The sequence below is a fragment of the Musa acuminata genome, chromosome BXJ1-10 (assembly GCF_036884655.1).
Source record: "Musa acuminata AAA Group cultivar baxijiao chromosome BXJ1-10, Cavendish_Baxijiao_AAA, whole genome shotgun sequence".
In the NCBI taxonomy this organism is placed as follows: Eukaryota; Viridiplantae; Streptophyta; class Magnoliopsida; order Zingiberales; family Musaceae; genus Musa; species Musa acuminata.
Window position 1 is genome coordinate 17401518 of NC_088336.1, and position 26205 is coordinate 17427722.

At 35.5% G+C, this 26205-nt stretch overlaps 3 protein-coding genes and 1 non-coding gene across 7 annotated transcripts in view; 2 read left to right on the forward strand and 2 right to left on the reverse strand.

Moving 5' to 3' along the window:
- Nucleotides 1-2464: 2464 nt before the first annotated feature.
- Nucleotides 2465-8858, reverse strand: LOC103999977 (snRNA-activating protein complex subunit). Its single transcript, XM_009421892.3, has 11 exons — nt 8573-8858; nt 8445-8494; nt 8314-8374; nt 8181-8233; nt 7409-7613; nt 5981-6069; nt 5672-5762; nt 4967-5059; nt 3586-3711; nt 3238-3498; nt 2465-2783 (listed from the first exon to the last, which is right to left on the reverse strand). The coding sequence occupies exons 1-11, from the start codon at nt 8768-8770 to the stop codon at nt 2502-2504; spliced, it is 1509 nt and encodes a 502-aa protein (XP_009420167.1). The 5' UTR covers nt 8771-8858; the 3' UTR covers nt 2465-2501.
- Nucleotides 8859-9496: 638 nt separating this feature from the next.
- Nucleotides 9497-9578, reverse strand: TRNAS-CGA (transfer RNA serine (anticodon CGA)). The gene has a single exon. It is a non-coding gene; the product is annotated as a tRNA-Ser (tRNA).
- A 3480-nt stretch (nt 9579-13058) lies between these two features.
- Nucleotides 13059-26205, forward strand: part of LOC135581727 (inorganic pyrophosphatase TTM2-like) — a 33742-nt gene continuing 20595 nt past the window's right edge. Inside the window, exons 1-8 of one of the 4 annotated variants that reach the window (XM_065085976.1) lie at nt 13059-13462; nt 16106-16263; nt 20645-21003; nt 22609-22723; nt 22818-23013; nt 23252-23365; nt 23480-23653; nt 25551-25745. In XM_065085976.1, the coding sequence (XP_064942048.1) occupies nt 20667-21003; nt 22609-22723; nt 22818-23013; nt 23252-23365; nt 23480-23653; nt 25551-25745 (1131 nt within the window). In that variant the 5' untranslated portion in view covers nt 13059-13462; nt 16106-16263; nt 20645-20666. Of the gene's footprint in view, nt 13463-16105; nt 16264-18772; nt 21004-22608; nt 22724-22817; nt 23014-23251; nt 23366-23479; nt 23654-25550; nt 25746-26205 lie in introns of those variants that run through there. The other 3 variants (XM_065085977.1, XM_065085978.1, XM_065085975.1) reach the window with 3 other exon arrangements.
- Nucleotides 13106-13441, forward strand: LOC103999976 (protein phosphatase 1 regulatory subunit INH3-like). The gene has a single exon (XM_009421891.3). It carries the CDS (start codon nt 13106-13108, stop codon nt 13439-13441), a length of 336 nt encoding a protein of 111 aa, XP_009420166.1.

Sequence of the window (26205 nt, forward strand, 5' to 3'; positions counted from 1 at the left end):
GTCTCCGCGGCGATGAATTGACTGGCACGCTGGAGCATTTCTGGGATCGCGGTGGGGGGTCGCTCCACGAACGACCAGAAGAACCTGGAGGGTCGCAGGCCTATCATGAATGCCTGCATCAAGAGAGGGGTGAGCATCCGACAATCCGTGGATTTGCGTCGTAAAGCGGTTCACAAAATGGGAGAGGGGCTCGTCCTCCTTCTGGTTGAGCCCGAGGAGCAATGCCATGGACGGCTTTGGTCGGGTGTAAGCTAAGAAGTTAAGCTCGAAATCCTTGGCGAGCTGATCGAAGGAGGCGACGGTGCCGGGCTTCAGGCCACTGTACCACGCGTGGGCTGGCCCCCGCAGAGTCGTTGGGAACGCCCTGCACATTAAGGCGTCAGAAGTCCCGTATAGCATCATTTGGGCGTGAAAAGCGGCCACGTGGTCCGCTGGGTCAGCGGCGCCGTCATACGCATCCAGCGAGGGGAGGCGGAAGTGTGGCGTGATCGCCTGCTCTTGTATCTCGGGGGTGAATGGGGATCCTTGATGTCCGTCCGCCCCGAGCTCTCCTTTTGACTTACGAACTTCCTGTTGTACTTCGTCGAGTCTTTGACTAAGGAGGCGCAACTGAGCTCGTAGGGCATTCGTCGAGTCGGCAGTCGGAGCCTCAGGCTCGGGGCGGCTCGCCGTGTCTTCTGTTTCCCGGCTCCCGGGCCAAGTTGCGGGGTTTTGAGGTGAGACGGGAAGCTCTGGAAGCGGTGCGTGAGTCCGGGCAGGGGTCTCCCGTTGTTGCGAAGGTCGGGTCGCATGCGGAGGGGTCCGCTGGGATACGATCGGAATGATGGTTTGGACCATGCTTGTCAGGGCTCGGACTCGGAGGGCGAGGTCGTGAAAGGCCTCGGGTGATACTGACGACGGGCCGGCGGGTGCGCCGTCGGGAGGCGACAAGCCTGGGTCGTTGAACAATTGCCAGTAGCGTTCCGACACCGCTGCGGGGCGCTCGTCGCGGGATTCAACATGCGGGGGGTGTTCCCCCGGGGAGGGGAGCCCAGCGGTTTTGGGTCCGCCGAAGTGGATTCGCTGATCGCTTGACATTTGGACGGGCGACCCTCCTTCTAACGCCAATCTGTTACGGTAAGTAACTTTTTTAGTCATGACCTCGGAGTCGACGCGGCTGGTTCAGGGCTCCAAATGGTTAGGATCAGACGCGGCTCCCCTTGGGATCTTGTGGTGGCTGATGCAGGGGATCTGGCTGGGAAGTTCCGCGGCGCCGAGCAGGTTCAGCTTCGGTCGAGTACCTGCACACAGATCGGGTCGGTGGCTCGGCCCGACCCCTCCGACGATCAAGTCAGTGATGCAGAGTGGAGTTTTGAGTGAGATCGTGTCTCCCCCCTGCCCGTTGGGGGCCAGGGGGTATTTATAAGTGGGTTTGATGTTACGTGATGTGCCATCCTGCCATAGTAGGGCCGTACCTCTGATGGCGTCTGTCGTCGTCGTGGGCGTTGCGTGGAAGGCCGAGCTACTGCAGGGTATGGGGAGTGTCAGTCGACGCCTCCCCCTACCTCGGCCGGTCATAAGGGATCGGCCGAGGAGATCGTTTGGGTACGATGGGCGTGGGTGCATGTCGCGTCGGTGTTAATGCTCGCTCCCTGGAGCAGTATGCCGCACAGGGGTGTCTGACGTGGGGGTGTATTACGTCAAATCTCAGGATGTTATGTCAAATCAGTTTTTACCCCTATCAAGTAATAATGTCAAACTCTTGTACACAGAACAAATATGCATCTCATTCTCAATTTGCACGCTAAGCAATCAGTATTAATGTCAAAATCTTGTATATAGAACAAATATGCATCTCATTCTCAATTAGCACACTAAGCAATCAGTATTAATGTCAAAATCTTGTATATAGAACAAATATGCATCTCATTCTCAATTAGCACACTAAGCAATCAGTATTAATGTCAAAAATCTTGTATATAGAACAAATATGCATCTCATTCTCAATTAGCACACTAAGCAATCAGTAATAATATCAAACTCTTGTACACACAACAAATATGCATCTCATTCTCAATTCACAAGCTAAGCAATCAGTATTAATGTCAAAATCTTGTATATAGAACAAATATGCATCTCATTCTCAATTAGCACACTAAGCAATTAGTAATAATGTCAAAATCTTGTATACAGAACAAATATATGACTGTAGGGCTCCCAAATCCTTCTTGACCTCCTATTTCACTTGTAATACTTCTGCAATATAGTTTGTTTTTATTTTTTTCGAAAAAAAAACATCACCCAGGCAAGATGTGATGACCAAATAGACAGCCATGTATATGCAGTGGTAAAGTAAAGAAACAACATTAACCGACCAAGCATATGGCAATAACCCAAGAACATGATTTGTCCAAAGCAAGGAGGCTAGTCCACATCCCAAAGAAGCTGAGCTTCCTCCCCAACAACATTTACGAGACAAAATGCATAAATATGAACACAAGTAACTATCATGAAAATGCACACTATTCGTGAAAATAATCGAATACAGTGTGAGGATATAACAACGAGTTGTCCTCCTTGTAGTGAAGAAGGAAATAACATTTGATGCAGAAATAACAAGGGTTCACCGGAGCCCACTTATCATCGACCGTCATCTTTGTTGCGATGTATATGTCACAGACTGAACATTTCCTGTAATGTCGTCGCAGTTGATATGTAAGGAGTGGATAATCTGCCCAATTTTGAACATCCTCGGGGTGGATCAATCTCATGTCTCTTATCACTATGGTATGCTTGCAGTTTCCCTGAAATCAGATTAACAGTTAAGAACACACACGTGAAAGAACATCACCCACCCGTGGAAGTTCTAGTACATGAAAAAAAAATCATTTTAATTTGTTAATAAAAATTTAAAGAAAGATAAAAATATAAAAGAAAGGATGTTTCTATCTTTTTTTTGGCATGATATCAGAATTGATTTTAAGCTTTTAAGAATAGTAATATCATTCAGGAGACCAGAAACAGAATAACTCAATATATATACAATTTAAAGCAAAGTAGACTACAAAGTAATAATCTACTAACTATTGTAGATTTATGTTTTATTTTCAAGATATAATGCTTGCTAATATACAACTCTTATAATTTTTTTTACAAGAATCATAACAGTTGGAACCAAATGACATGCTTCAAACATGATGCTGTGTTCTCAAGGAAACAATAATTGCGAGTTGTCCAAACAAATTAAAAATTGTGCACCTGATGACAGTAAAGATATCCAGAACCCAATCTGAACCGCAGGTCAGAAAATCGAGTCTTATGCATGTCCAAAGCTTTAAACTTTGGTAAGCTCGAGACATTTGCATCACCTAAAAGCTCCTTTTGCTTCTTCTTCAACTCACCAGACATGATGTATTCCCATTTCTCAATGGCCTCATCACTGTTGTCCTTAAGCCAGTCAAACACAGGTTTACTGTAGTCGATAAAAGAAGGGTTCCGCAGATCATTGCAAAAAGTATCCTACATGAAGAACAGTCATAAATGCAAAATCATCCTCAAATAATATGCATATAAATCATACAAGTGAGGAACAGAAAAAAGCGATACTTCAATGAGGAAATATCCAGAAGGATCATGTTCCCCTGCCATCTCCATTAGCTTATCTGTCAAGCAGTAGATGCGATCCTTCAGCTCCGTTAGGACTTGGCTACCCAGTACTAAAAATTCTTGGGTCTGCAGTGATATGCAGTGTACATTAGTGGAGATACAGAAGCACCAAATGAGTGATAAATAGAAAATTAACCATATAAGCAGCACAAACAGATAACAAAGAGCTCCACTTAAATAGGTTAAACAAAGTGCAAAAAAGTACACTAAATTATGATCAAACAAAGTGCAAAAAATACACTAAATTCCAAGGTCAAGTCGCATGGAAGTTTTGTAATATCTTGAATTAATTTTCTTGTTAATAAACATGAGGGAGCCTACACAGGTGCTAAATACCATTATAACAACACAAGCAAACAATTAGTACTACTAACTTTTGGAGTGGACATCAGTTTACAAGTAGTGAATATCAGTACAGCTAAAAATGCTTAAACCTAAGCTACCAGTAGTAAGCCACTAAAATACATGTACACAACTTCATCCTTTTTATATAATGCAAAATATTGGATCTCGGTCCACTGTAATGTAGATTCCGAGAGTTTATAGATGTGTCATGTAGCAGTTGCCCAGAATTCGAGTCACAGAAATCACCTCCCTAATTGTAGGCTGTCTACAATCCCGTGCTAGTGCAAGCCTTGAGCACTGGGCCACCCCTTTTTTGATCATGCAGTTGTCACCATTCTTAAAGATCCCACAGAGTTTGGGTTTGCAAAGATGTAAAATAGATATGACGAGGCCCGGATTCAAATGTTAATACCATCATTGATGAATCAAAATTCACCCAAAAGGCTAGACAGTTATAGGAGTGATTGCTACCATGGCATCAATGATCAGTTTGCCTTCCCAAAAGGGAAGGTTGTGAGTGAGGATAATTGAGAACCCCCGACACCATGGTTCGTAGCCACATGTTCTAGTCCTCTGAACTACAGGGCTTACCCTGTCTTCACTGGATCTATTCTCGGAGTACTCTCAAAAAGAACCTTTCCTCACCTCAGTCGTTTCGGGTTAAAAAGATGCGATGATCAACTTGCCTTTCAGGTAAGGCTGTTTATCACAGGAAAAATCGTTGAAGAAGATGAAGAGAACTATTATAGGATCACAGTTTCCTCTCAATGAATTAAGTGAGACAACTTTACCAAATGAACTATATAACAGCATCTCCTTCATGCACTAAAATACATTCAGATTCACTAGAAAACCAAAGAACATTTTGAAAACCATAAAATAATAAACATGAGAATAGCTACAACTATAATAAATGACTAGAACAGCATTATCTTTTCTGCAATAGATTTTCCAGTGTATAAGTAGCAAGTTTTACCTTTCTTAAGGTGCTTTTCTTGGCATAAATCTCTACACAAAGAATAAGCTCAGGAAAATATATTGGCACATGCTCTTGTGATAGAGACTTCACCTGTGCAAACAAAAGGAAATTCACCACTGAGCAAAAAGTAGAGAACAACACATTGTCACGGTGACAAACATACTGTGAATATTCAAAACATGACTCACAATGCTCTAAAATAGATTCATGCAACAAATTGTATTACATACTCAAGAAAACATTCAATTTACTGACCACATCTTATCTATAAAAAATTTAGAAATAAAGCACAAAGTTGCAAAAGTGAAAGTCAAGACTTTCTAATGCAAAAATGAAAAATAAATTAATAAAAAAATTAATTAAGCATGAAGTTGCCAATAAAATTAAGAGTGAAGCAAGATGACAATGTCAAATATATGTAACCCTGTACCTTTCAATCATGATTTCTTCTGGAAGACACTAGAAGACTGGATATTATAAAAATAAAATGATATGCCAATAAGCAGTTTAATATTAAAAAAATCAACAGTTACACAATTATTTTCAACAAAAAGACTTCACTCCCTAGAGAACCATATCAACACAGCAGGGATGTCACAATATCAGGGATGTAACATAAATATGTTAAACAAGGGTCTCACATTAACTGCATATCTAGAGCAAAATGAACATGAACTCCAAGACATAGCTCTGGATCCTAACCTTCACAGGAGTAGTTATAAACCTCAGGGATTTCGTCCTCTCAATTTTTTCTGAGGTTGAGGTTGCCCCTTCAACAAGCTTGGAGTTGCCACTGCATAAACATAAAATCACGATTAACAGTACTAAGTAAAAGTAGAACACAAAATATAACTTAGGTGATGAATTATCTCAACTTTTCACTGTCTATCAGATAAAATAATATCTGCATTATTTAATACAGTTTATACTTGAACATTACATACACTTGTTTTTTGCTAGTATAAATTAATTAGAAGTGGGCACTTAAATTATAGTAACTCATAAGCTTACCTAAATGAATGTAGTCTCGCTGCTAGTTTGTCCTCATCCTGCCTTTTTTTAATCTTTGCAAGTTCTTCCACTTTTGCAAAATAATCACCCTGATCATTGAACACATGCACGAACATTAATTTATAATTGATGCAAGACTTTAAAAAAATATATCAGAGATAAGCTATACTCATCAAAGAATTAAAAGCAATAGCTGTCTTCCATTACAAGATAATCTTTCACAAAAATGGCACAAAATATTAGAACAGGCTCATCATTACACATTTGTGGAGGTATGCCAATATCCACCTCTAACATGAAGAATATAACATGTCTACTGAACAGTAATTTGGTACACAACTGCCTTTCTCACTCCCTAATTGATGCTTCTCCATTTATCCATGGTGACAAATGCTTCTGAAAACTCCGAACCCTTTTGCCATTATGTTATTTAGAAGGTCTTTGAATGATACCATATAAATTAGTGTTTACCAATTCATTTTTATGCAACTGTGAGCACATTCTACACCCTCAAAAGTCCACCATCAGCAAATTGGCTAGTTCTACTAAGTAAAAGTGTTGATTATTACCATCATTTACATAGACTAAAATGCTTGTTGACTCCAGATGCTCCAAAGAAAGTGGATCAATGCTCCTCCTACTCATGCCAATGATAATGACACCAAGGTTATCCATAAAGTCTGAACTCCCAGCTCTGTTAAAAAATAGCAGCAAGACTATACAGAGTTTGAGTTTTTGACACAAGTGCAATAAAGAAAGAATGTGGAAGATCATGACAGTAACAAACCTGGTCAATATTTATAGAATGTCTAACATAATCCCAAAGTAATCAAAACTAAGATTATATAGTAAGTTACAGAGGGCTTAGGATTGTAATGGATCATGGATCAAGTAAAAACCTTAAGATTTTTTGTAGTAATTTTCTAAGTTTCAAAGTCATTCTTAAAAATCAGTCAAAATCATAATATAAATGTATAAATACATATTACATAATAACATATATAAAAATATCATATCAAAAATAAAGATATATATCTATAAGCATGAAATTTTATTAAGGATAGGCACATAAACAAAATATCAATTGTCCGACCCACCACTTACACGGGTACATATTCTAGCAATGCATTGTCTATAATATAAGCAAGTAGTAACACCTATGACTCTTATCTCCAAAAGACAAAAGCCTATTACCAATAAGAATAATCCAGTTATCTTGTATGATAAGAGATTTTAGCACAAAATAGAAGAAAGAAAATGTTTGAACTTTGAATTATGCAGTGAATATATCCCATAATAGATGTACAGAAAATTTTCAAAGTCAGAGTGCTACCTTTAGATCTACGAAAGAGAATAAGGGGATCAAAGAGGGGGATAAACTGCAATACTCATATCATACAAAACTAGATAAAGAATTAGGCAGCATACTTCCAATTCAGCAGCTCGACAGTCTCTATCAAAGCGCCTTCCTCTTTTCCCTCCCTTCTTCTTCACTATCTTGTTTGAAGCATCAGTTTCACATGTCAATGCATGGGAAACCTTCGAATTTTCAGATGACTCCAAGTTGCTCCTTTCCATTGTTGAGCTTGTCGAGCAAACTATTTCTTTCCCAATGCTGGCATCACCTACAATTCTGCAGTGCAGTTATAATTTAACCATAGCTCCATGAATTATTCTGATGTTATGATATAATTCACCAAATTAAACACAAGAGAAAGCATTTAAGTTCCTTAATCTTATAAGATGTCAAAATATATCCTACAGGTAACCCGTAAATTCTCATATATCTATGACACATCTAATGTAATGAGAAATAAGAGTCAGAAACCTCAACACATACTAGCATGATAGTCATAATTTATCATCAAGTAAATAGTGTATGATGAAAATTAATGGGCATAAAAGGTTAAAGCAGAAATTAATGCTGCATATTACAATTTCTCACTAAAATTCCTACAGACTGGAATAGTGGATATAAGAAATTTGTGAAATATAAGAAACATTGTCATGAATTGTGCAAACGCCAAACAAAAAGGCTGTTTCTTAGACAAAGCAAGTCGAGATAATATAATGCCGAAAAGAACCCTCAGATAAAATAAGGGTAGTAAAACAATGCTGAAAAGTACGGCACACATACAATTATATACTCCTGTGTCGTTTTTTTTTTTAAAGAAAAAAGATGTGTTTGTTTTTAGCTTACCCTTCACCTGAACACTCTAGAAGCCTTGATGAATCATGAACGCCTGGAACATCCTGCAACAATGCTTAAAAGCGTCATCTGCTATTACGCCAAAATTATCATCTTAACAATCAGCAAGAAAAGGAAAGCCCACCTCCTCTTTTAGGGCTATCTCCACCAGTTCTTCCTCCGTAAGTACCTTAAGCTCATCGACCCTAATGTGAGACATGTGATTCATCAATCCAAAAAGAGAGTCCATCAAAGACCAAGAAAAGGAGAACTTACGAGAGCTCTTGCTCGAAATCTTCCGTTGAGACCAATTCGGCCTGCAAACTCTGCGAATAGAAGCAAAACATCAGTAAAGCCCGGTGACGATCGCTAGGAGCAACCGGGTCACCGGAGTGGAGGATTACCTGAAGTTCTTCGAGGATGGAGGCTTTGAAATCGCGGACCGAGGTGATGGGCCCGACGAGGCCAGGGTAAAAGATGGGGCCGCCGCGGGCGAAGGGGAGACGGCTGCCGTGATCCTGAAACCGCAACTCCGCCGCCGCCTCTCTTGTTTCCTCCATCGCTTGCTTAACCCTCTCCACTTGCGAGAGGGACTCTGCCATCAATATTTGCCGGACCACAGCAGAGTCCGTCTCCAGAAATACGACTCCGTTCGGCGGCACACTGAGTTGAGTTGGGGAACGAGTCGAGTTCGAAAGGTCGTGACTATATAATTGTATTCACAAGTATGATATATATGGCAAAATTGCATAGTAGTCCCTCAAAGTCATTGATCTACGTATATAACCCTACTTAAATTAAAAACGTTACGTGGCATTCATATGTTGCTAATTATAATATTAACTTAATACTAATCATAATTGATGTTGATTAATCTGAGTTATTTTGAGAGACATTAGATATTAATATAAGAATTTTACAAGGTTTATGGGTAAATCTTTCAAACCGAACCGAACCGAACCGAATCAACGAAGACAAATTGGATCTAAACCGGTCTATGGGTTTCTTTGTTGCCGTACCCGACTGTATACTCTGTTAATGTTTAACCCTTTAATTCTAAGTGTAGCATTTAATTCAATGAAAAGGTTACATCCTATCATTTAAAACCTTAATTTGCAAACCGGACCAAAACCAAAAGGCCGAAAACACATAGATCTAAGGTTCGGCTTTTACTGAACCGGATCGGACCGAGTAAATGACCAAATTGGATAACTTTTCATTCAAAAGCTTCATTAGAAAACCGCACCAAAACTATATTGAAGGTTCGGCTTTTACCGAACCGAGAAAATAAACATAATAGATTGAAACAAGACGACGAAAAATGGTTTCGTCGACAGCAGGATTCGAACCTGCGCAGGCAAAGCCCAACAGATTTCGAGTCTGTCTCCTTAACCACTCGGACATATCGACGAGATGTTGAAAGTTGCCATCGTCATTCTATATATATAAGTTTAAAAAGATGCACATTAGCACATAGTTTGCTTAGTCAAATTACAGTGACAGATTATAATCCTAAATATTCTTCTTCAACCTTTAAAGTGATAGTATCGTTCTGTATATTAATTTTAATTATTTACTAAGAGAGGGAAGAAGGTTGGCGTGTGTATATAAATTAGTCTGAACATGCTTAGTGTCTCTTTGGGGTGGGGGGGTTTTCCAAAAATAATATGCTTATTGTGGTTCTCTAAGTTACAGCTTTGCCAACTTCGTTAGCATCTCTCGAAATGCTAGAAGAGCTTTTGCGGAAGGGAAAACAAAAACATTTTAAGTGTGATTCTTAAACGCATTAGAAATTATTATATATTTAAAGGTGAAAATTTGGTAATAGCTCGGTTGGTTAGAGAACCCATTTAGTAAGTTGAGGTCTTGAATTTGAATATCTGTTTTCTAATATTAATTTATCAAAATAAGGGTGGTACACAAAATTATATAAATTATGTAAAATAAAATAAAATCATGAATCAAAATCTTGGGAATAAATTATCAAAATAGAATAAGGTTTTGAAACAAATATCTCTGAAAAATAATTTTATTTTATGTTTGGATGATCAATCATAAAAAAAATTATTTTTATTAAATTAATTAATAATAAAATAAATAAAATAATATTTAAATATGATTTTTATTGACTTGAAATAAGTCTATGATAAGATACCTACAGATTTATCATAGTAGGTATTTAAAAAGAAAGATATATCTGCTAATTATATTGATATTATTAAGGATATATATGATAGTGTTAAACTATATGAAGTGTGTCCAATAAGTTTTCTATTAATATAGTATTAAGTTCATACTTTTTTAGATTGATAATAGATGAACTTTATATGATAGATATCCCTTGTGTATGTTATTTGCTATAATATTATTTTAATTGATAAAAACTAAATATTTTAGATTAAATATGACTAAAATTGAATATATAAAAAATATAATCTTAGTGATTTTAGAAATAAACAATAGAATAGAGTTGGATTGAATAAATAAAAAGTCTATAAGTAAAAATTTTAGGTATATCAAATTAATTGTTTAATAAGATAGAGAGGTCGATGAATATATTATTTATAAAGTATAAATAAAATAATTAAAATGACAATGGGTGTAAACAGTTTTGTATAATCATCAAATATCTTTGTTGAGATAGATGTATACAGTTACTATGAAAGATAAAAAAAATAATTTTTTTTTCATAAATAATTAGATATTACATTGATAAATAATTAAATAAGTTAATAAAAAATCATTTAAGATAATATTTGTACATGCTTAAGAGATCTATGGATGTGATTGTCAGAAGATTAAAATAATTAATCTTAAATGATATGAGAAAATATTAAAAAATCTAAAATGATCTTAATAAAATTTATAAATAAAAACTTAAGTATTTTAAACGTAACTAAATATATGACTTTTTTATATATCTCAATGACAACAAAAGATCTACATAGTCGATACCAAATAGTTGAGACTTATAGTTTTATTATTATTGCAGTAGTATATAATCTAATACTTAATATTTAATTTTTAAAATTTTTTTTTACCATTAGAACTATCATCATAAATCAATTATTTTAATATTTTAAATTTATATAATTTGATGTTTATCATTTAATTTATTTATAAAATTATAATATTTTTATTTTAATTAATTAAAATATCATTTATCAAACTTATCATAATTGAGCTGACACAAAGTTAATTTTTTACTCATATATATATGAGTATTAATTTAAGATCGATAATTGAGGAAGAAAATCGAGCATGATAAAGTATTATTTACTTATCGATCAAAATAAATAATATAATATACTAAAAATCCTCAACTCCCTCAAGATATAATTATTTTTAAATTTTACGTAATTTGACATTTATCATTTAATTATTTTAGGAAAGTTATAAACTTCTAGTTTTTTTAGTTGAACTATGATTCATCAAACTTATCATAATTGTGCCCAGGCATATACATGTCGTAGTTGAAGGGTTGAAGATCGAGTCGGTGGGTGGGAAAGCAAACTGAGGGTGATAAAAGCATTATTTACTTATTAATATTTATTATGGTTAGAAATCCTCAACTCTCTCATGATATAATTATTATTTAGAAAGTAATTATTTTAAATTTGTATAATATGGCGTTTATCATTTAATTATTTTATGAAAATTATAAAAAATTTATTTTTACTAATTGAACTATTATTTATTGAATTTATGAGCCGAGGCATAGTTTTTTTTTTTTTTTTTGTAGAAATCCTCAACTCTCTCATGATACTATACTAAAAGGAAATCATTATTTATAATATCATGATTAACACTTTAATTTTTTTAAATTATTTTTTATAAATAATTTTAATAAAATATTTTTACTTTATATTTATATATTTTTTATCTCTTTCTCTTAATCATTGGATATGACGTAAAATGATGAAGAAGATGATATAAATGAACAGAAAGATATGAGAAATGATTTTTAATATTTGTTACAATGATTTAATACTTATAAGGTTAATAACGACATCATTCTCTATGTTAATTATATTAATCCAGAAGTTATCATATTTTGTTTCTTTGTAAAATATATAGATAGTAGAGAGAGCCAAAGATAATAGGGTGTGAGAAAAATAAAAAAAATAGAGGGATTGTTAGCAGTACAGAATGATAGCAGTTATGCAAGCGGAGATGAAATTAAAAATTAGAAAAATAAAACTAGAGAAATTATGAATGATGAATTATTATTTTATTAATTTTTAAAAAAGGATTAAGGATTAGGAAGAATAAGAATGAACTTTGAATAATAATCTCTTACCAAAATGAGACTGTGAGCAATGGTAAAAACCTCCACTCCGTCAACGATTGAAACCCTAACTCTAATAATCGAAGAACTATCATCTTCTTCTTGACTCCCATTGTTTCTTGACGATTATAGTTATCCAAAACTTTAGTTCTTCGATTCAAGTAATCTAAGAAGAAGATCTCTGGAAGGGACAATTGACGATCGGTTCCTCAACTCTCTCATGATACTAAAAGTATATCATTATTTATATTTTTAATTATTATTTATAATTTAATAATAAAATTTTTAAATATTTGTAAATTATTTTTATGAATAAACACATATATTCTCTAATTCTAATATTTTTTTATTTTTTTTACTTATAATCTTTTTTCCTTTTCGTTTCCACCTCTTTCTCTTAATCATTAGATACGACGTAAACTAATAAAAAAAATAGATAATAAGATGAGATAAACTGAAGATCGAAAAAGTGAATGTGAGAAATTTATTTTGATATTTATTATAATAATTTAATATTTTTAAGATTATGTATATTCTATAACAACTCAATTTTATTATTATTTTAAATGGGATTATGAACAGGAAAGGATTAGGAAGAATAAGAATGGGCTTTGAACAATAATCTCTTACCGAAACGAGACGGCGAGCGATGGCGAGAACCTCCGCTCCGTCAACGACCGGAACCCTAACCCTAACGATCGAAGAGCTGTCCCCTTCTTCTTCTTCGGCTCCCACCTCTTCTCAGCGATCGCAGCCGCCCGAAACCCTAGTTCTCCGACTCAAGCGGCCCAAGAAGAAGGTCTCCTGGAAGGAAGGGACGGTCGACAACGAGTTCCTCAACCGCAAGAGTTCCAAGAAGTGCTGCATCTTCCACAAGCAGAAGCCCTTCGACGAGGACGACAGCGACGAGGAGGACCGCGGCGATAAGCCCGCTGGCGACTCGGCTGGGCCAAGCCGTTGCTGCTCCCACGCCCTTGACCACTGATGGTTTCCGTCCTCTTTGATCGTATGTGTGGTTTTGTCCCTGTTTAACTCGAATTTTTCGAACGTTGAGGATCGCATCATTTATATTCTTTCGGATGATGTTAAATATCTCCGTTGATCGGTATCATCAATCAGGGCTTTCCAGGTTGGGCTCTTCGTACATGTATAGGAATGAAAAATTGAGCTTGGCGATGAATCCTAACGAAACTGATAACAAGATGCGGACCTTGGTCTTCTGTTATGTTGATGGAATTCAAAGCTTTGGCTTGTGAATTAATCCTCCATCTTTAGTCTTCCTTGTCTCTTTGTAACACGTAGATGTGATTTCGATTGATCAGGAATTAGGTAATCATCTTTTGAACAAAACTATTTAAGTTGAAATATACTTGTGATTGATTTAAAGCATTGCCTTCTGATTTTTGTTTATCTCAGTTTGATATTGTCGTCAAATAATTATCTCCTGGACAAAGGATGATTTGATCTAGTTAATGCATGCCTATGAAATCGTATAGGAGATAAAGATGTGTGATTAATTTACATAAAATATATTGCCTTCTGATTTTTCTTTACTTCGGTTAAATGGCTTAAGTCTGTCATTGCCAAAATCCATCTGCATGGTAAGGCAACCACGAAAGGAAGGTTCATTTTCAGCCTAGGTCCAGCTGGAGGAGGAGTAGCTTCCTTGTCCAGCCAATTCATTTCTGTTTCTTTATAAGGTCTTGTGGGTGGATGGGGGGATGGTGTTGGTGCTGGAGGCAAATAGAGTTCTATGCAGAAGTAAAATCAACTGGACTAAATAGTGTCTCAAAGAAATAACTTGGTTCAATTATTGCTGCACATTCAAAGATACAATTACTTTGCAGAAAACGTCAATTGGATTGAAAAAGTTTTATCGTCGAATGTAGGTTATGGTTCTTATTGGCTTTATAATAACATAAGAAAAACAAGTAAAAGCTAGATAATACAAAAACTTGGATTCGTTTCTTGGAATTAAAAACAAATAGATCTGGTTGGCACTTTCAGCTGGTGTTATGTCTATGTCAAATACCATTATGAAACAATGGACATCTGCATTCCTTTGATAAAGTTTAAGTACTCTATTGATAATAACAAGTGTTGTTCTCTAATACTGACAATTTCACCTGACCGTGAATCTTTGCATTTTTAAAATTTGTTGGTTTTGTCTGCTTTAGGAACTGTTTCAAATTGATGTGGGAGGAAGCTAATTGGTGCAGATAGAAGTGCTCGACAAAGATTAAAAGACCAACTCGTGAACTGAGAAGTTCCATTGGAGGCTTGGATTCCTCCACTTAATTACATACAAAGACACATCAAGAATAGTCGATAGATGTATATTCTATCATGGTTACTTCTTTAAAGTCAGATGATACGGATTTCTTCTCACCATTTGACATTTTGAGCATTGTTTCTTCTTTTTTTGGGAGAACTTTCTCTTGCGATTTTGTCCCCTAATTAGGTACAACCTCATCTTGGTTAAACCAGAAATCATATCTCATATCATTCTTATTCACTGCACTGCCATGCTTGCTATTTCTTAGGAACCACAGGTATCAACTTCTTGTGCTACTTGTTTGCTTGGTAAATCACAAGTGACTTCCACCTTCGTGTAAGCTTTTAGCTTGTTAAAATGCTTCTCATTATCACTCTCTTGGATTCTGTAATGCTGTCAGTTGTGGCATTGCACATAATAAACTTTCATTCCAGTCATGGTTTAACTGGTTGTCAAAAACAATGTTTTTCAGCTATAGTTTATTGAAGAACAATGTGGAATAAAGCTTACATGGAATTTTATTCATTTCATTTTTCTGGAAAGATGATTGGGCTACCAACTAGCATAATCAAGTTCGATGCTTATACTGGTATGCCTTTTCGAGTCATATCTGTTTACGAGTGCAGATAGGTAGACCTTAGTGCATATCTTTCCCTAGAGAAATGGGTTTTCTTGATATAAACCAGGATGCTTTGCTTTGCTCTGCTTTCCTTTTCTTTCTTGGTAGATTGAATAATTCTGTACTAGTTTTTGATGCTGCAATGATTTTGAGGTTCCTATAGTTGTTTATGCATCAAAATAGTTAACGTTGGGAATAATGTATGTAGTACTTTCTGTTTCTCACATTTATGTTCCAGCAGTGCCATAAATAGCTTACAGCTTGCACAATGTGGTGAAGGTTATTCATGGTGGACACGATGAGCCAGAAACGAATCATTTGCCTCGATTTATAAGTATAGTAACCGTAGCTTGTGGCAAACAAAATCAACAGACATATTGATTATCATGTAATGGTTATATTTGCTGGAATATCAAGATGGTTGTTATCATAACCATATAATTTATCATGATACAGCACAATTAAGAATGATTACACCATCCTAGCAAAGAGTAACAGGTGAGTTACCATGTGTCAAGGAATTAGATGTATGCGTGTGCTCGTAAAGAACCTCACGTTGATTAGTTTTGTGATTCCAATTAAAAAGAATAATAGTGCTATAGGACCTTTCAAAATTGAAGCATGCAGTTCTGATCTCTCTTTGATTGGAATTCTGTTATCTTAGTGCCTTTTGGTAAAGGCATCTAAATTGAATATGCTTGTTATAGTTCATGTCTTACTATCTAACCGGTTAGCCATTGTGAAAAATATTGCAGATGAGCTTTACAAATGGATGACTTTACAACTGCAATGGTGAGACTACTTATTCCAAGCTACAATCTGTTGTTGTTGGTGAAATGTGCTTGTTTGGAAGAAACCAACAGTGTGTTCTGAAATGCTTCCAAACCTTGAATTATTTGCTTTGCAGTACATGGTAAGTTGAAATGGCACCATAGTTATCATCATTTAATTTTATAAGTACTGACCTCCTGCTGTCTTGTTTGTTGATTTTAGATTTTCTTTAATAAATAGATTGATGGCATGCATAGATATCGACGCCAAGTTTTATTTATTTATTTATTTTCTTTGTAGAATGTTATATCTTGACCCCTTATTTAATTTTGTTTTCTGAGTGAAGATATTTTGATGCTGGCAGTAAAAAGTCCAATCAAATTTCCCCTTGTAATTAAACCATTTTTACTGCATTTATACTAACCCTCTACATGTATGGACAGATTCTCTACAGAGTATTCTGCCGAAATTTATGAGTCCCATAATTTACTTAAAACTCGCACTGTCAAACTCTATTAATATTCAGTGAATTTAAGTAATTGCATGAAAAAATTGTTGACAGTGTATTGTAGGTCTACTCCATTGGACAAAACCAATCTGCTAAAATAATAGTATCATTATACATAACGACAAGAGCATAAAAAATGCATTTCTTTTGTCTTTGAGGTAAATAAATCCTTTCATATCTATTCAAACAGTCATTGTAGAATGCAGTGTCCGATTTGTGATACTTAAGATCATGTGGAGTTTGATATAGCAAAGTTAATTTTATTGGTCTTGCATGCTAGATATAACCAACCACAAGTCAGGGATCAAAGTTTCATACCTTCTTCGTGTTAAGCAAGTAATCATACAGAGTTGACTCCTCCCATACCACAGCTTTGAACTTGTTTGCAGCAGAGTAGGAATAACCAGGAGATGTACTAGATTGATTGTATCCCATAAAAGGACATTCAGATTCGGTCCCAAGAACAGATAGCATATCATCGATTCAGCATTAGTTGGAATGGTTAAGCACTTATTGCACGTCAATTTAGCACATTTTATGTATCAGGTGGTCACGCTAGAGAGTAGAGATCAAGAAATCTCTACTTTGATCTGATCACAATTGCTTCATCCTTCTTTTGGTTTTCTGGTTCTTTGGTAGTCAAAATTTGAAGATCGTTTTCATTGGATTGCAATAACATCCTCGCTTTAAAATTTGAAGATCGTTTTCATTGGATTGCAATAACATCCTCGCTTTTATATTTTTGGCTTTTGGTTATTCGATGATCAAATCTTGGAGATGAACTGGCTAGAATTGCATTTTTTTTTCCTTTTTCGTTGTCTTGATTCCGGTCATTTGGCTGCCAAATCTTTGACGTCGTTTCAATTGGATCACACTTGCTTTCTCGCTTTTGGTGGATAAAATGTTGGAGATGGCATGAATTGTATCGCACTTGCTTCTTTGATTTCTTCGAATAATTTGGTAGTTTGGATTAGATCACATTTACATCTTAATTTACATTCTTGTGATCGTTTGTAAGCGAAGTCTTGGGGATGGTACAAAGCTATAACGTATCCCCAAGACTTCACCGACAAACAACCACAGGAAAGTAAACTAAGAATCATGTACCATCTAATCCAAACCAAAATGATTATAAGTAAGAAATCGAAAAAGTCAGTATTTGTCCGTCAAATTACCAATAGAAAAATGATGAAGCAATTGTCGCTCAATGAAAATGATCTTCAAGACTTGACCGCCAAATAAATATGAAACAATTGCAATCAGATGGAAGGATCGAATGATAAGAAATGGTTTATGTCAGTTTGCATATGCTTACTTTCATTAATATCTTTTCTCATTTTGCATAATGAATAGTACAAATGTTTGGATGTTGAAGCTGCCTGAGGTTATAAGGTAAAATATTCATAAATCCTCTAAAGATGTCTTGCTGCTGTTCAAAAATTTGTAATAAGATATCGGGTGCATTTGATAACATATTTCATATGTGCATTGAGAATCCAATACATATTTTGAATATGAATTAATTTTTAATAATTTTTTTAATCATATTTGGTCTGAGTGCATTGCAATACTCAATTTCCGATGCTATCTTAGGATAACATTAACATTTAATATATATATATATATTTTAAAATTTTAAAGTATTCTATGATAGTATCTGAAATCATAAGGTTGACAATATGATTTAGTAAGAAATCAATATATGATTTACATATTCTATAGATTAAAATATTAGAAGAGCAAATTTATCACATATTATAATATTTTGAAAAATAAAATATAATTTTATCAAATATCACTTATATAAATATATATTTAAAATATAATTTTTAATTATTATTTACTAAACACTTGTAGCATTTCACAATTGCACATTCACTGCACACTAAAAATATACATATATTTTTCATTCATGAAAAGAAATAAAAGGTACTTTGAATATGTATATATATATATATGTATGTATATATATAATTGGACTTGTAATCGTCCCTATACCTAAAAGAACTCCGATGGAAAAGCTGACGAATACGTAGAAAATACGTGTTTAAATACTCGAACGACGACCGCCCAATCCCGTCAACTCCCCCCGCCTTAGCCGCTGTCCCGAAACGGGTAGCAAAAGTATTATTAACATTCGGTGGTTCGTGACGTCAGCAGATTGAGAAGCTTCGGATTGCTTCGGTCCGCGCTCTCGAGCGCACTGCCGATCATTCTCCTCCTCCGCCGCCGCCGCCTTAATCTCCTCCTCCTCCACCGCCATCGTTTCCTTAAATCCGGTGCCCGCCTCTCCCCACCGGAGGATTATCTCTCATTTCTTTCTTCGGCTGGTTATTTCATGCTCACATCGATAAGATCAGTTATTCGGGTTGATTAATCGTTTTATCTTGTGTCGATCGTTTGGACGATAGAGAGAGAGGATTGTTTGTTGCACCCGATCGTCTGTTATATTAGATTGTTAACATTTTTCTTGTTGGGTCAGTAAATTGTTGACGTGCGAAAAGATCACTTGGCCTTTTGCCTTTTTGTGCTTAGGTAGTTGATTTTATTTAGTTCTAATTTGTCGCCCCTGTCCTCGGTTAGAGAGACGTGATTTGCTCCTGTGTGTTAAGTAGTTCTAGGGTTTATGCCATTAGTGAATTCTTTGGGTAACTAGAATTCCTGCGGTGGATGATTCAAGAGAGCTGTATACATAAGTTTTGCAACCAAGATATTTTCATTACCTAGACTGGGGAAAGTAATCGTTTGGCTAATCTTCGATTGATCTATGGAATCGTAGCTTTTATGTGCTCAGATACCGATCTATTAATGGTGTTTATGTCAGATTGGGATCTATTATGATATTTAGGTTATGATGTCGTTGCCATTTTATGTGTAGTGTTTCATACTATGTTTTAAGAAATAATGCTTACTTTAAGACTTTAGAGTTTCTTCTTGTTTTAGTAACTTGTCCTAGGGAGAAAATACTATGTGAATTGGGCAAACAAAGTTGACTTTGATTTTCTTCATTAGCAAATTCATAGAAAGAGTATTCTACATGTATCCCGTGATCACTAAGTCTAGTTCTTATGAAATATGAGTAGAATAAGGCTCTTAGTTGATGTTAGGAATGTTGGTCTCCTAGTGGGAGCTATTCTTCATCGAGGAGAGTAGTGCCCTGAAAGCTATCAGCTAGAGAAATATGGTCCTTGGAAATTTAAGGTCTAAACTACCTTATTGCAGTGGAAAAAGATAAATATCCAACCACCTTACCGGCTCACAAGTATTTCTAGAAATGTTTCATATTTTGGAAATTTCACCACCCATGGAATCCTAGAAAAGAGACACCATGAACTCTCAAATACAAATTCTAATTGCAAATTAACCTGCCTAACCTATAGCATACTCATATTAGAATTTGTAGACATGAATTAGGCTAAAAAAAGGACTCTTGTGGCTATTTAAATATCAACTAAAAAAAGATCGGCAAAAATAAATATGAAAACACTCCAAATTTATAAATGATAACCACATTCCATATAGTATCATAAAGCTTTGCTCAACTCTATTATCAGTACATCCTTGCTTCGTTTAAGTTGTTGAGTACATGTTATCAGTCCTTTAGGAAATAGGTACTTGATGTTAATTATTAGTTCATTTATTGTCCTTTTTCTATCAATCTTTGCTTCCAGAAAGTTTGTTTGATATTCACTTTCTTTACTTGCATCTAGCTTTAGATGTTAGTGTTGAATTGATCAGATTCTATGTGAATATTTCTGGTTGATATTCCCTTTCATTGCTTGCATCTAGCTATAGATGTTAGTGTTGAATTGATCAGGTTGTATGTGAACACTCGAGTGTGGTTATATTCACATTTGCTCTTGAGACTCTTCAAGTCTTCTTTCTACATGCACCTTCTAAATGAGTATGGCAGATTTGTATTTGCTCTCATAATGCTCAATCAAGTTTCTACATGTACCCTCTTGCTGCTTTTGACATTTTACACATATCCATGCTTAATTTATTTTTATTGCAGAGTTCCACATTTTGTTTCATCAATGCCTGAAGATAACACTATAATTGAATCACCCCGACGAAGGCATGGCCTCTTAAGAGACCAAGTTCAACTGGTGAAGAGAAAGGACTCTGATCGTTATGAAATTGTTCCAATTCAAGATCCATTATCTTTTGAAAAAGGTTTCTTTATAGTAATACGTGCATGCCAGTTGTTGGCCCAAAAAAATGATGGAATTATTTTGGTTGGGGTAGCTGGTCCTTCTGGTGCTGGGAAGACTGTATTTACAGAGAAGGTCCTCAATTTCATGCCAAGCATTGCTGTCATATCGATGGACAACTACAATGATTCAAGTCGTATCGTTGATGGAAATTTTGATGGTAACTTGTACTATGAGGAAATTAATATCTTTGGATCGTTTTGCAATTTTTGTCATCCTCATGCTCATTTTCAATTACCAGTAAAAATCATTGCATTCTCTTGCTTCAACATTACTATGTTTTATTTTCTTTTTTGATGCTCTAAATGTGGTGTTGGTTGAATGTTATAAATACTGAGTAATGCATTTTTTGAGAATTTTGATACAAATTTGACACTTAGCTGGTTTTTATAGGAACCATCTTGATCAGAAGGCATGGGAGTTGCATAATTTGCATTTCTTAAGCCATTCACTTGCCTTTTACTTTGGTTGTATAATTTTTTTAATTCAGTTATTTTGACCTACTTTCTTGTGCATACTCCTATTTCGAGAAATTTAGATGAATATTTAGCAGTTTGGATTTATGCTGTACTTTATTCATTTTGACCAGAGAGTTTTGATTATCAAATCTTGTTTATTATATTCTGATACGGACTGGAAGCTGCGATTGATAGGTTCTTTTCTATGGAAGCTTGAATCTGCTGCTTCATGGATTTAATAATGCACTTTTCTATGTCACTCGATCATGACATTTATTTTATTCCGCATAGATAGATATTAAGGAGAGAAATTATAGGGGTTCAAGCTTCAGACAATATGTTCATATCTGTTGATGCATTGAATTTGTCAGATTCAATTGTCAGTTTAGTGGGCAGTTGCATAGCACCTTTTCTTCTAAGATGGCTGATTTAAATTTTGAGAGGAGGAGATGAGATCATCAAAGGTCTTACAAGATAGGGAGCACAAAGTGTTTAGCAGAGTGGCCTCCAATGAGGTATTTTTCGATGGTAAAATCAGGCAGCTGAATGGAAAGGTTTAGGTATGAAGCAGCACCTAGTTGACATTAGGATAGAGTTTGCATACCTAAATTACTAGAGAGAACTGCTATTTACCGGTGACTCGGGTGTCAGTTGTGGAGGCAAAGGTTCAAGCTTCCTTGATATTGGGAGGATGCCTAGGCAACCATGATTTGGGCGGTCTAGAGATCATGGGCATCAAGGGTGAAGGTACGCTTGAGCAGGCAGTGGTCTGCATAGTCCTAGAAAATAGCATTATATATGTATTTTATTTTATTTTTTAATTTTAGAATCAGTTAGTCAACAATACAAAAAAGAATGTATTAAAACTTGAGGACTGGAGTTGATCTTAAGTTATTGAACTTCTATTCAACCAAATGTTCCTTAAACATCAGATTTTTCTGGCACAAAGGGTTTGCTTGCACTCATTTTTTGTGGATGATGAGTTTAAGGGGGTTGCAAGTTGCAGAGACAACCATTTGTAACATTTGTCAAAATATGGTTCAGTAAGCAGTTGGCTTATGAGCATGAGTTGAAACCCTGTTTTGATCATGAACCACAACCAACTTGCTTGAGTTGTCAGCTCTGGTTCTTCCTTCAAACTCCCACATGAGTTGTATTATTATTATTGTTTAATAACCTCAAACTTGATCTTATACGATGAGGTTAAATTGCCGTATCATTTAAACTGGTATTCACAATGCACCTGCAGAAATTGTAAAATTATTTACAGTTAGATCGGGAAATTCTAACACACAGTTCTTGAGCAGATCCACGGCTAACAGATTATGACACTTTGCTGGAAAACATCCGTGGACTAAGAGAGGGGAAATCTATTCAGGTACCAATATATGATTTCAAGTCAAGCAGTCGCATAGGATACAGGTAGACACTTTTCAGACAGTTGTATGCAACTGTGTTGTGCATCAGACCTGTCAGACATATATCCTTTTGATGTTTTTGGTTGTCTTCCTAGCAGGACTGTTGATGTTCCTAGCTCTCGAATTGTTATTCTTGAAGGTATTTATGCTTTGAGTGAGAAGTTGCGCCCTCTACTTGACCTCCGTGTTTCTGTGACTGGTGGGGTACATTTTGATCTGGTAAAAAGGGTTTTGAGGGACATACAGCGTGCTGGACAAGAACCTGAAGAAATAATTCATCAAATTTCAGAAACGGTTATTTAGTTTTATAGTATTTCCTTTTTAAAATTAAGCTCGTAATTAATCCTTCTGTTTGATGCTTTTTGAAAGACCCATGATATTAAAAAAATTGCCTGTACTTGAATCTCTCATTTGTGCAGCATCTGAATACATTGGAATGTCCTCTTTTCATTTTTAAATCTGGTTTCTTTCTTGTCTTTTTTTTACCAAATAATTCATATATGGTATCTTGAATACTTCATATTTCATGTAGGTCTATCCAATGTACAAGGCCTTCATTGAACCAGATTTGCAAACAGCACATATAAAAATCTCCAACAAGTTCAACCCGTTCACAGGCTTCCAGAATCCGACTTATGTTCTAAAGGTATATTTGATTTTTTTATAAATTTGATGGCTTGTTTAAGAAGGAATTAGCAAACTGTGCCTGTTACGTGTTTCATTATTTTGCTTGTAGCACTAAGTGATTTCTTTATTCTAGTCACCAAGATCTGTATCGGTGGACAAAATCAAGGCTGTTCTTTTGAAGGAACACAAAGAATATAGCGAACAAACTTATGACATATATCTATTGCCGCCAGGGGAAGATCCAGAAGCATGCCAATCTTATTTAAGAATGAGAAACAGGGATGGAAAGTACAATCTTATGTTTGAGGTTTGTCCTTTTCTTGAGTGTCATTTTTTTCCTTGAATATCTAGTTTTTAGATCTAACCTCTTGTTGATATTTTAGGATCTTCATAACAGTAAAAAGTTCTGTTGAGTTTGAATCACATAGCTCGAAATTCTGTATTGATAGAATTAGGTCCAAATTACTTAAGCTAATTGAAATCTTTGTTGTAAAATTTTTGAAGCTTCTAGAACTGTATGGTAAGCTTTCCTTATTTTTTTGACCATATTTTTGTTACTGATTCTACTCAAGGGTTCAATAATCTTTTGATGACCACAATTTGGTTGACATGTCATGTGCATCTGTAGTAGCTTTGTCATGAAGCTTTGGCCTCCTATTTTATAGGGCTCAGTTGTAGTTTGTAGGTTCCAGTTGACAGCTTGTTACATGAAATGAGATGTGGTCTTTCTACTATTTATTTACACAACAATTGGCATACTCAAACCTTTGCTGAAAGAGATTGCATATTCTCTTTTTGAAGTTCTCCAGTTTTGAAATGTGAAGTCCCAAAATACTTTGTAGCATTTGAAGCCTCATCCAGGAGTGAGAGTCTTGGGGTCACAGTTAAGTTGCTCCTTTGTGATATAGGTGATCAAGGTTCATGTTATAGGAATCTCTTTGTTTGCAATGGTAACATTATCGCTATGTACATTGATACAGTAGATTATGAATTAACAGGAGCTTTTTGCACTGGGCCGCCATTTTTTATTTGAAACCTCATCCTAAGATGCAGTAAAGGTCTTGGACTTAGAATTTTCAACTGCAATTAAATCCTTTCAGATTTCTGCTAAATGAAGTTCATTAAAATATTGTGGTCACTAATTTACATTAGATTTAAATCATATGAGTTCCATAATTTTGGCCCTTTATCAATGGAATTAACATTCTGGGGTTGCGGCTCATAATTGATTGTTCGATGTTTGACGTTTGATTAATTTGAATCAATTTTGTTAATCATAAGGCAATTAGACACTATCTTCAAGTTTGTGAAACTCGAGCCCGCATACATTTCCACCTTTAAATACTTAAGCCACATTTCTATTAGTTGATTGAACTTATAAGTATCCAATTAATCATTGTTGATTTCACTCTGGTAGCAATTCTTATTAATGTCTCATAATCATGTGATGATCCTCTTATCATTTTGTTGCTTTTGACATGGGAAAATGGTTTGGTAAGGTTTTCCTGTCTGCACCAGAAGTCACATCATTCCTTGCTTAAAGAGTCTGTGAAAAATATGCTGATAGTTCTAGAAGTTCTGCAACAACACCTGCTTCCTAGCAACTTTAGCATGGCACGCATGCTCAAGACTACAGGTTTTCAGTTTTATGTTTCTCTGGATCATGCCATTCTCATATTGATTTATGAAGGGGATCATCTTCAATATTTCCATGAGACATTTTGGTTCACTTTATTTCTTTCATCTTGCTATATATAATGGGTTCACCTTTTTGTCAATTTTTTCATTGGCATAATTTGGTTACATTACTCAGTACAATCTTCCTGGTATTTTGAAGCTTTGCCTGTAGTACTTAGAGATCATCTAAATCCATAACAATCTAGAACTAAAAATATTTCCATCTGTTCCATTATATGTGTGTATTGCATAATATGGTGTCACTTAGTGCTTTCTTGCTTAGATTCTTGTAAACTGAATTTTTTTCCCTTCAATCAAATTGTGTGGTGCATTTCCATGGGGTGATGCCTGATGGGATACCATCTAGATGTTGTCCTCGACGATGAATGCTTTTCAGCTTCAACATTATTTTATTTTAAAGAATCTATACAGTACATCTACCTAAATTTATGATTGCTGGACCTATCACATCCATCCATTCTGGCCAAATCAGTTAGTTTGACTTTTGGGCACTTGTGGATGTTCAGGAATGGGTAACCGACAGTCCATTCATCATATCACCAAGAATTACTTTTGAAGTTAGTGTGCGCCTTCTTGGTGGGTTAATGGCACTGGGCTATACCATTGCAGCAATTTTGAAAAGAAGCAGCCATGTGTTCTCTGACGACAGGGTGGTTGTGAAAATTGATTGGTTGGAACAACTTAAACGTACCTATGTACAGGTAACTCGTTCTAACACTTTTGATGGAATTCAATAATCAATATATATTTGGAGCTTCTCAAAACCATGCTGTTGTGTGTCCAGAGGTCCATAGGTTTATATTATGTATTGGCTATGATGTCACTGGGGGATGCATGTATATGTTTGTGGTGATTGGCCTTTCCATAAACCTACCATTTGCCCTGTCATTAATTATACTATTCAAGTATTGCCTATTGTGATCTTATTATATGAACCTCTGTTTATTTAAGTTTTAATGTAATCTTAAGAATCTTGACACCAGCGCTATGTTAAATGGACTTGGTGAAAGGTAATGGACCAAGTGATTTGGACTTCTTGCTGACCTAATAGCCAACTGTTGTGCCGTGTTGTGGAAGAACTTAATCAATTGTTGTTTTACGAGAATGATACTAAATTATTATGCTGCACTTATTACGTTATTACATGCAGAGGAAACGGAT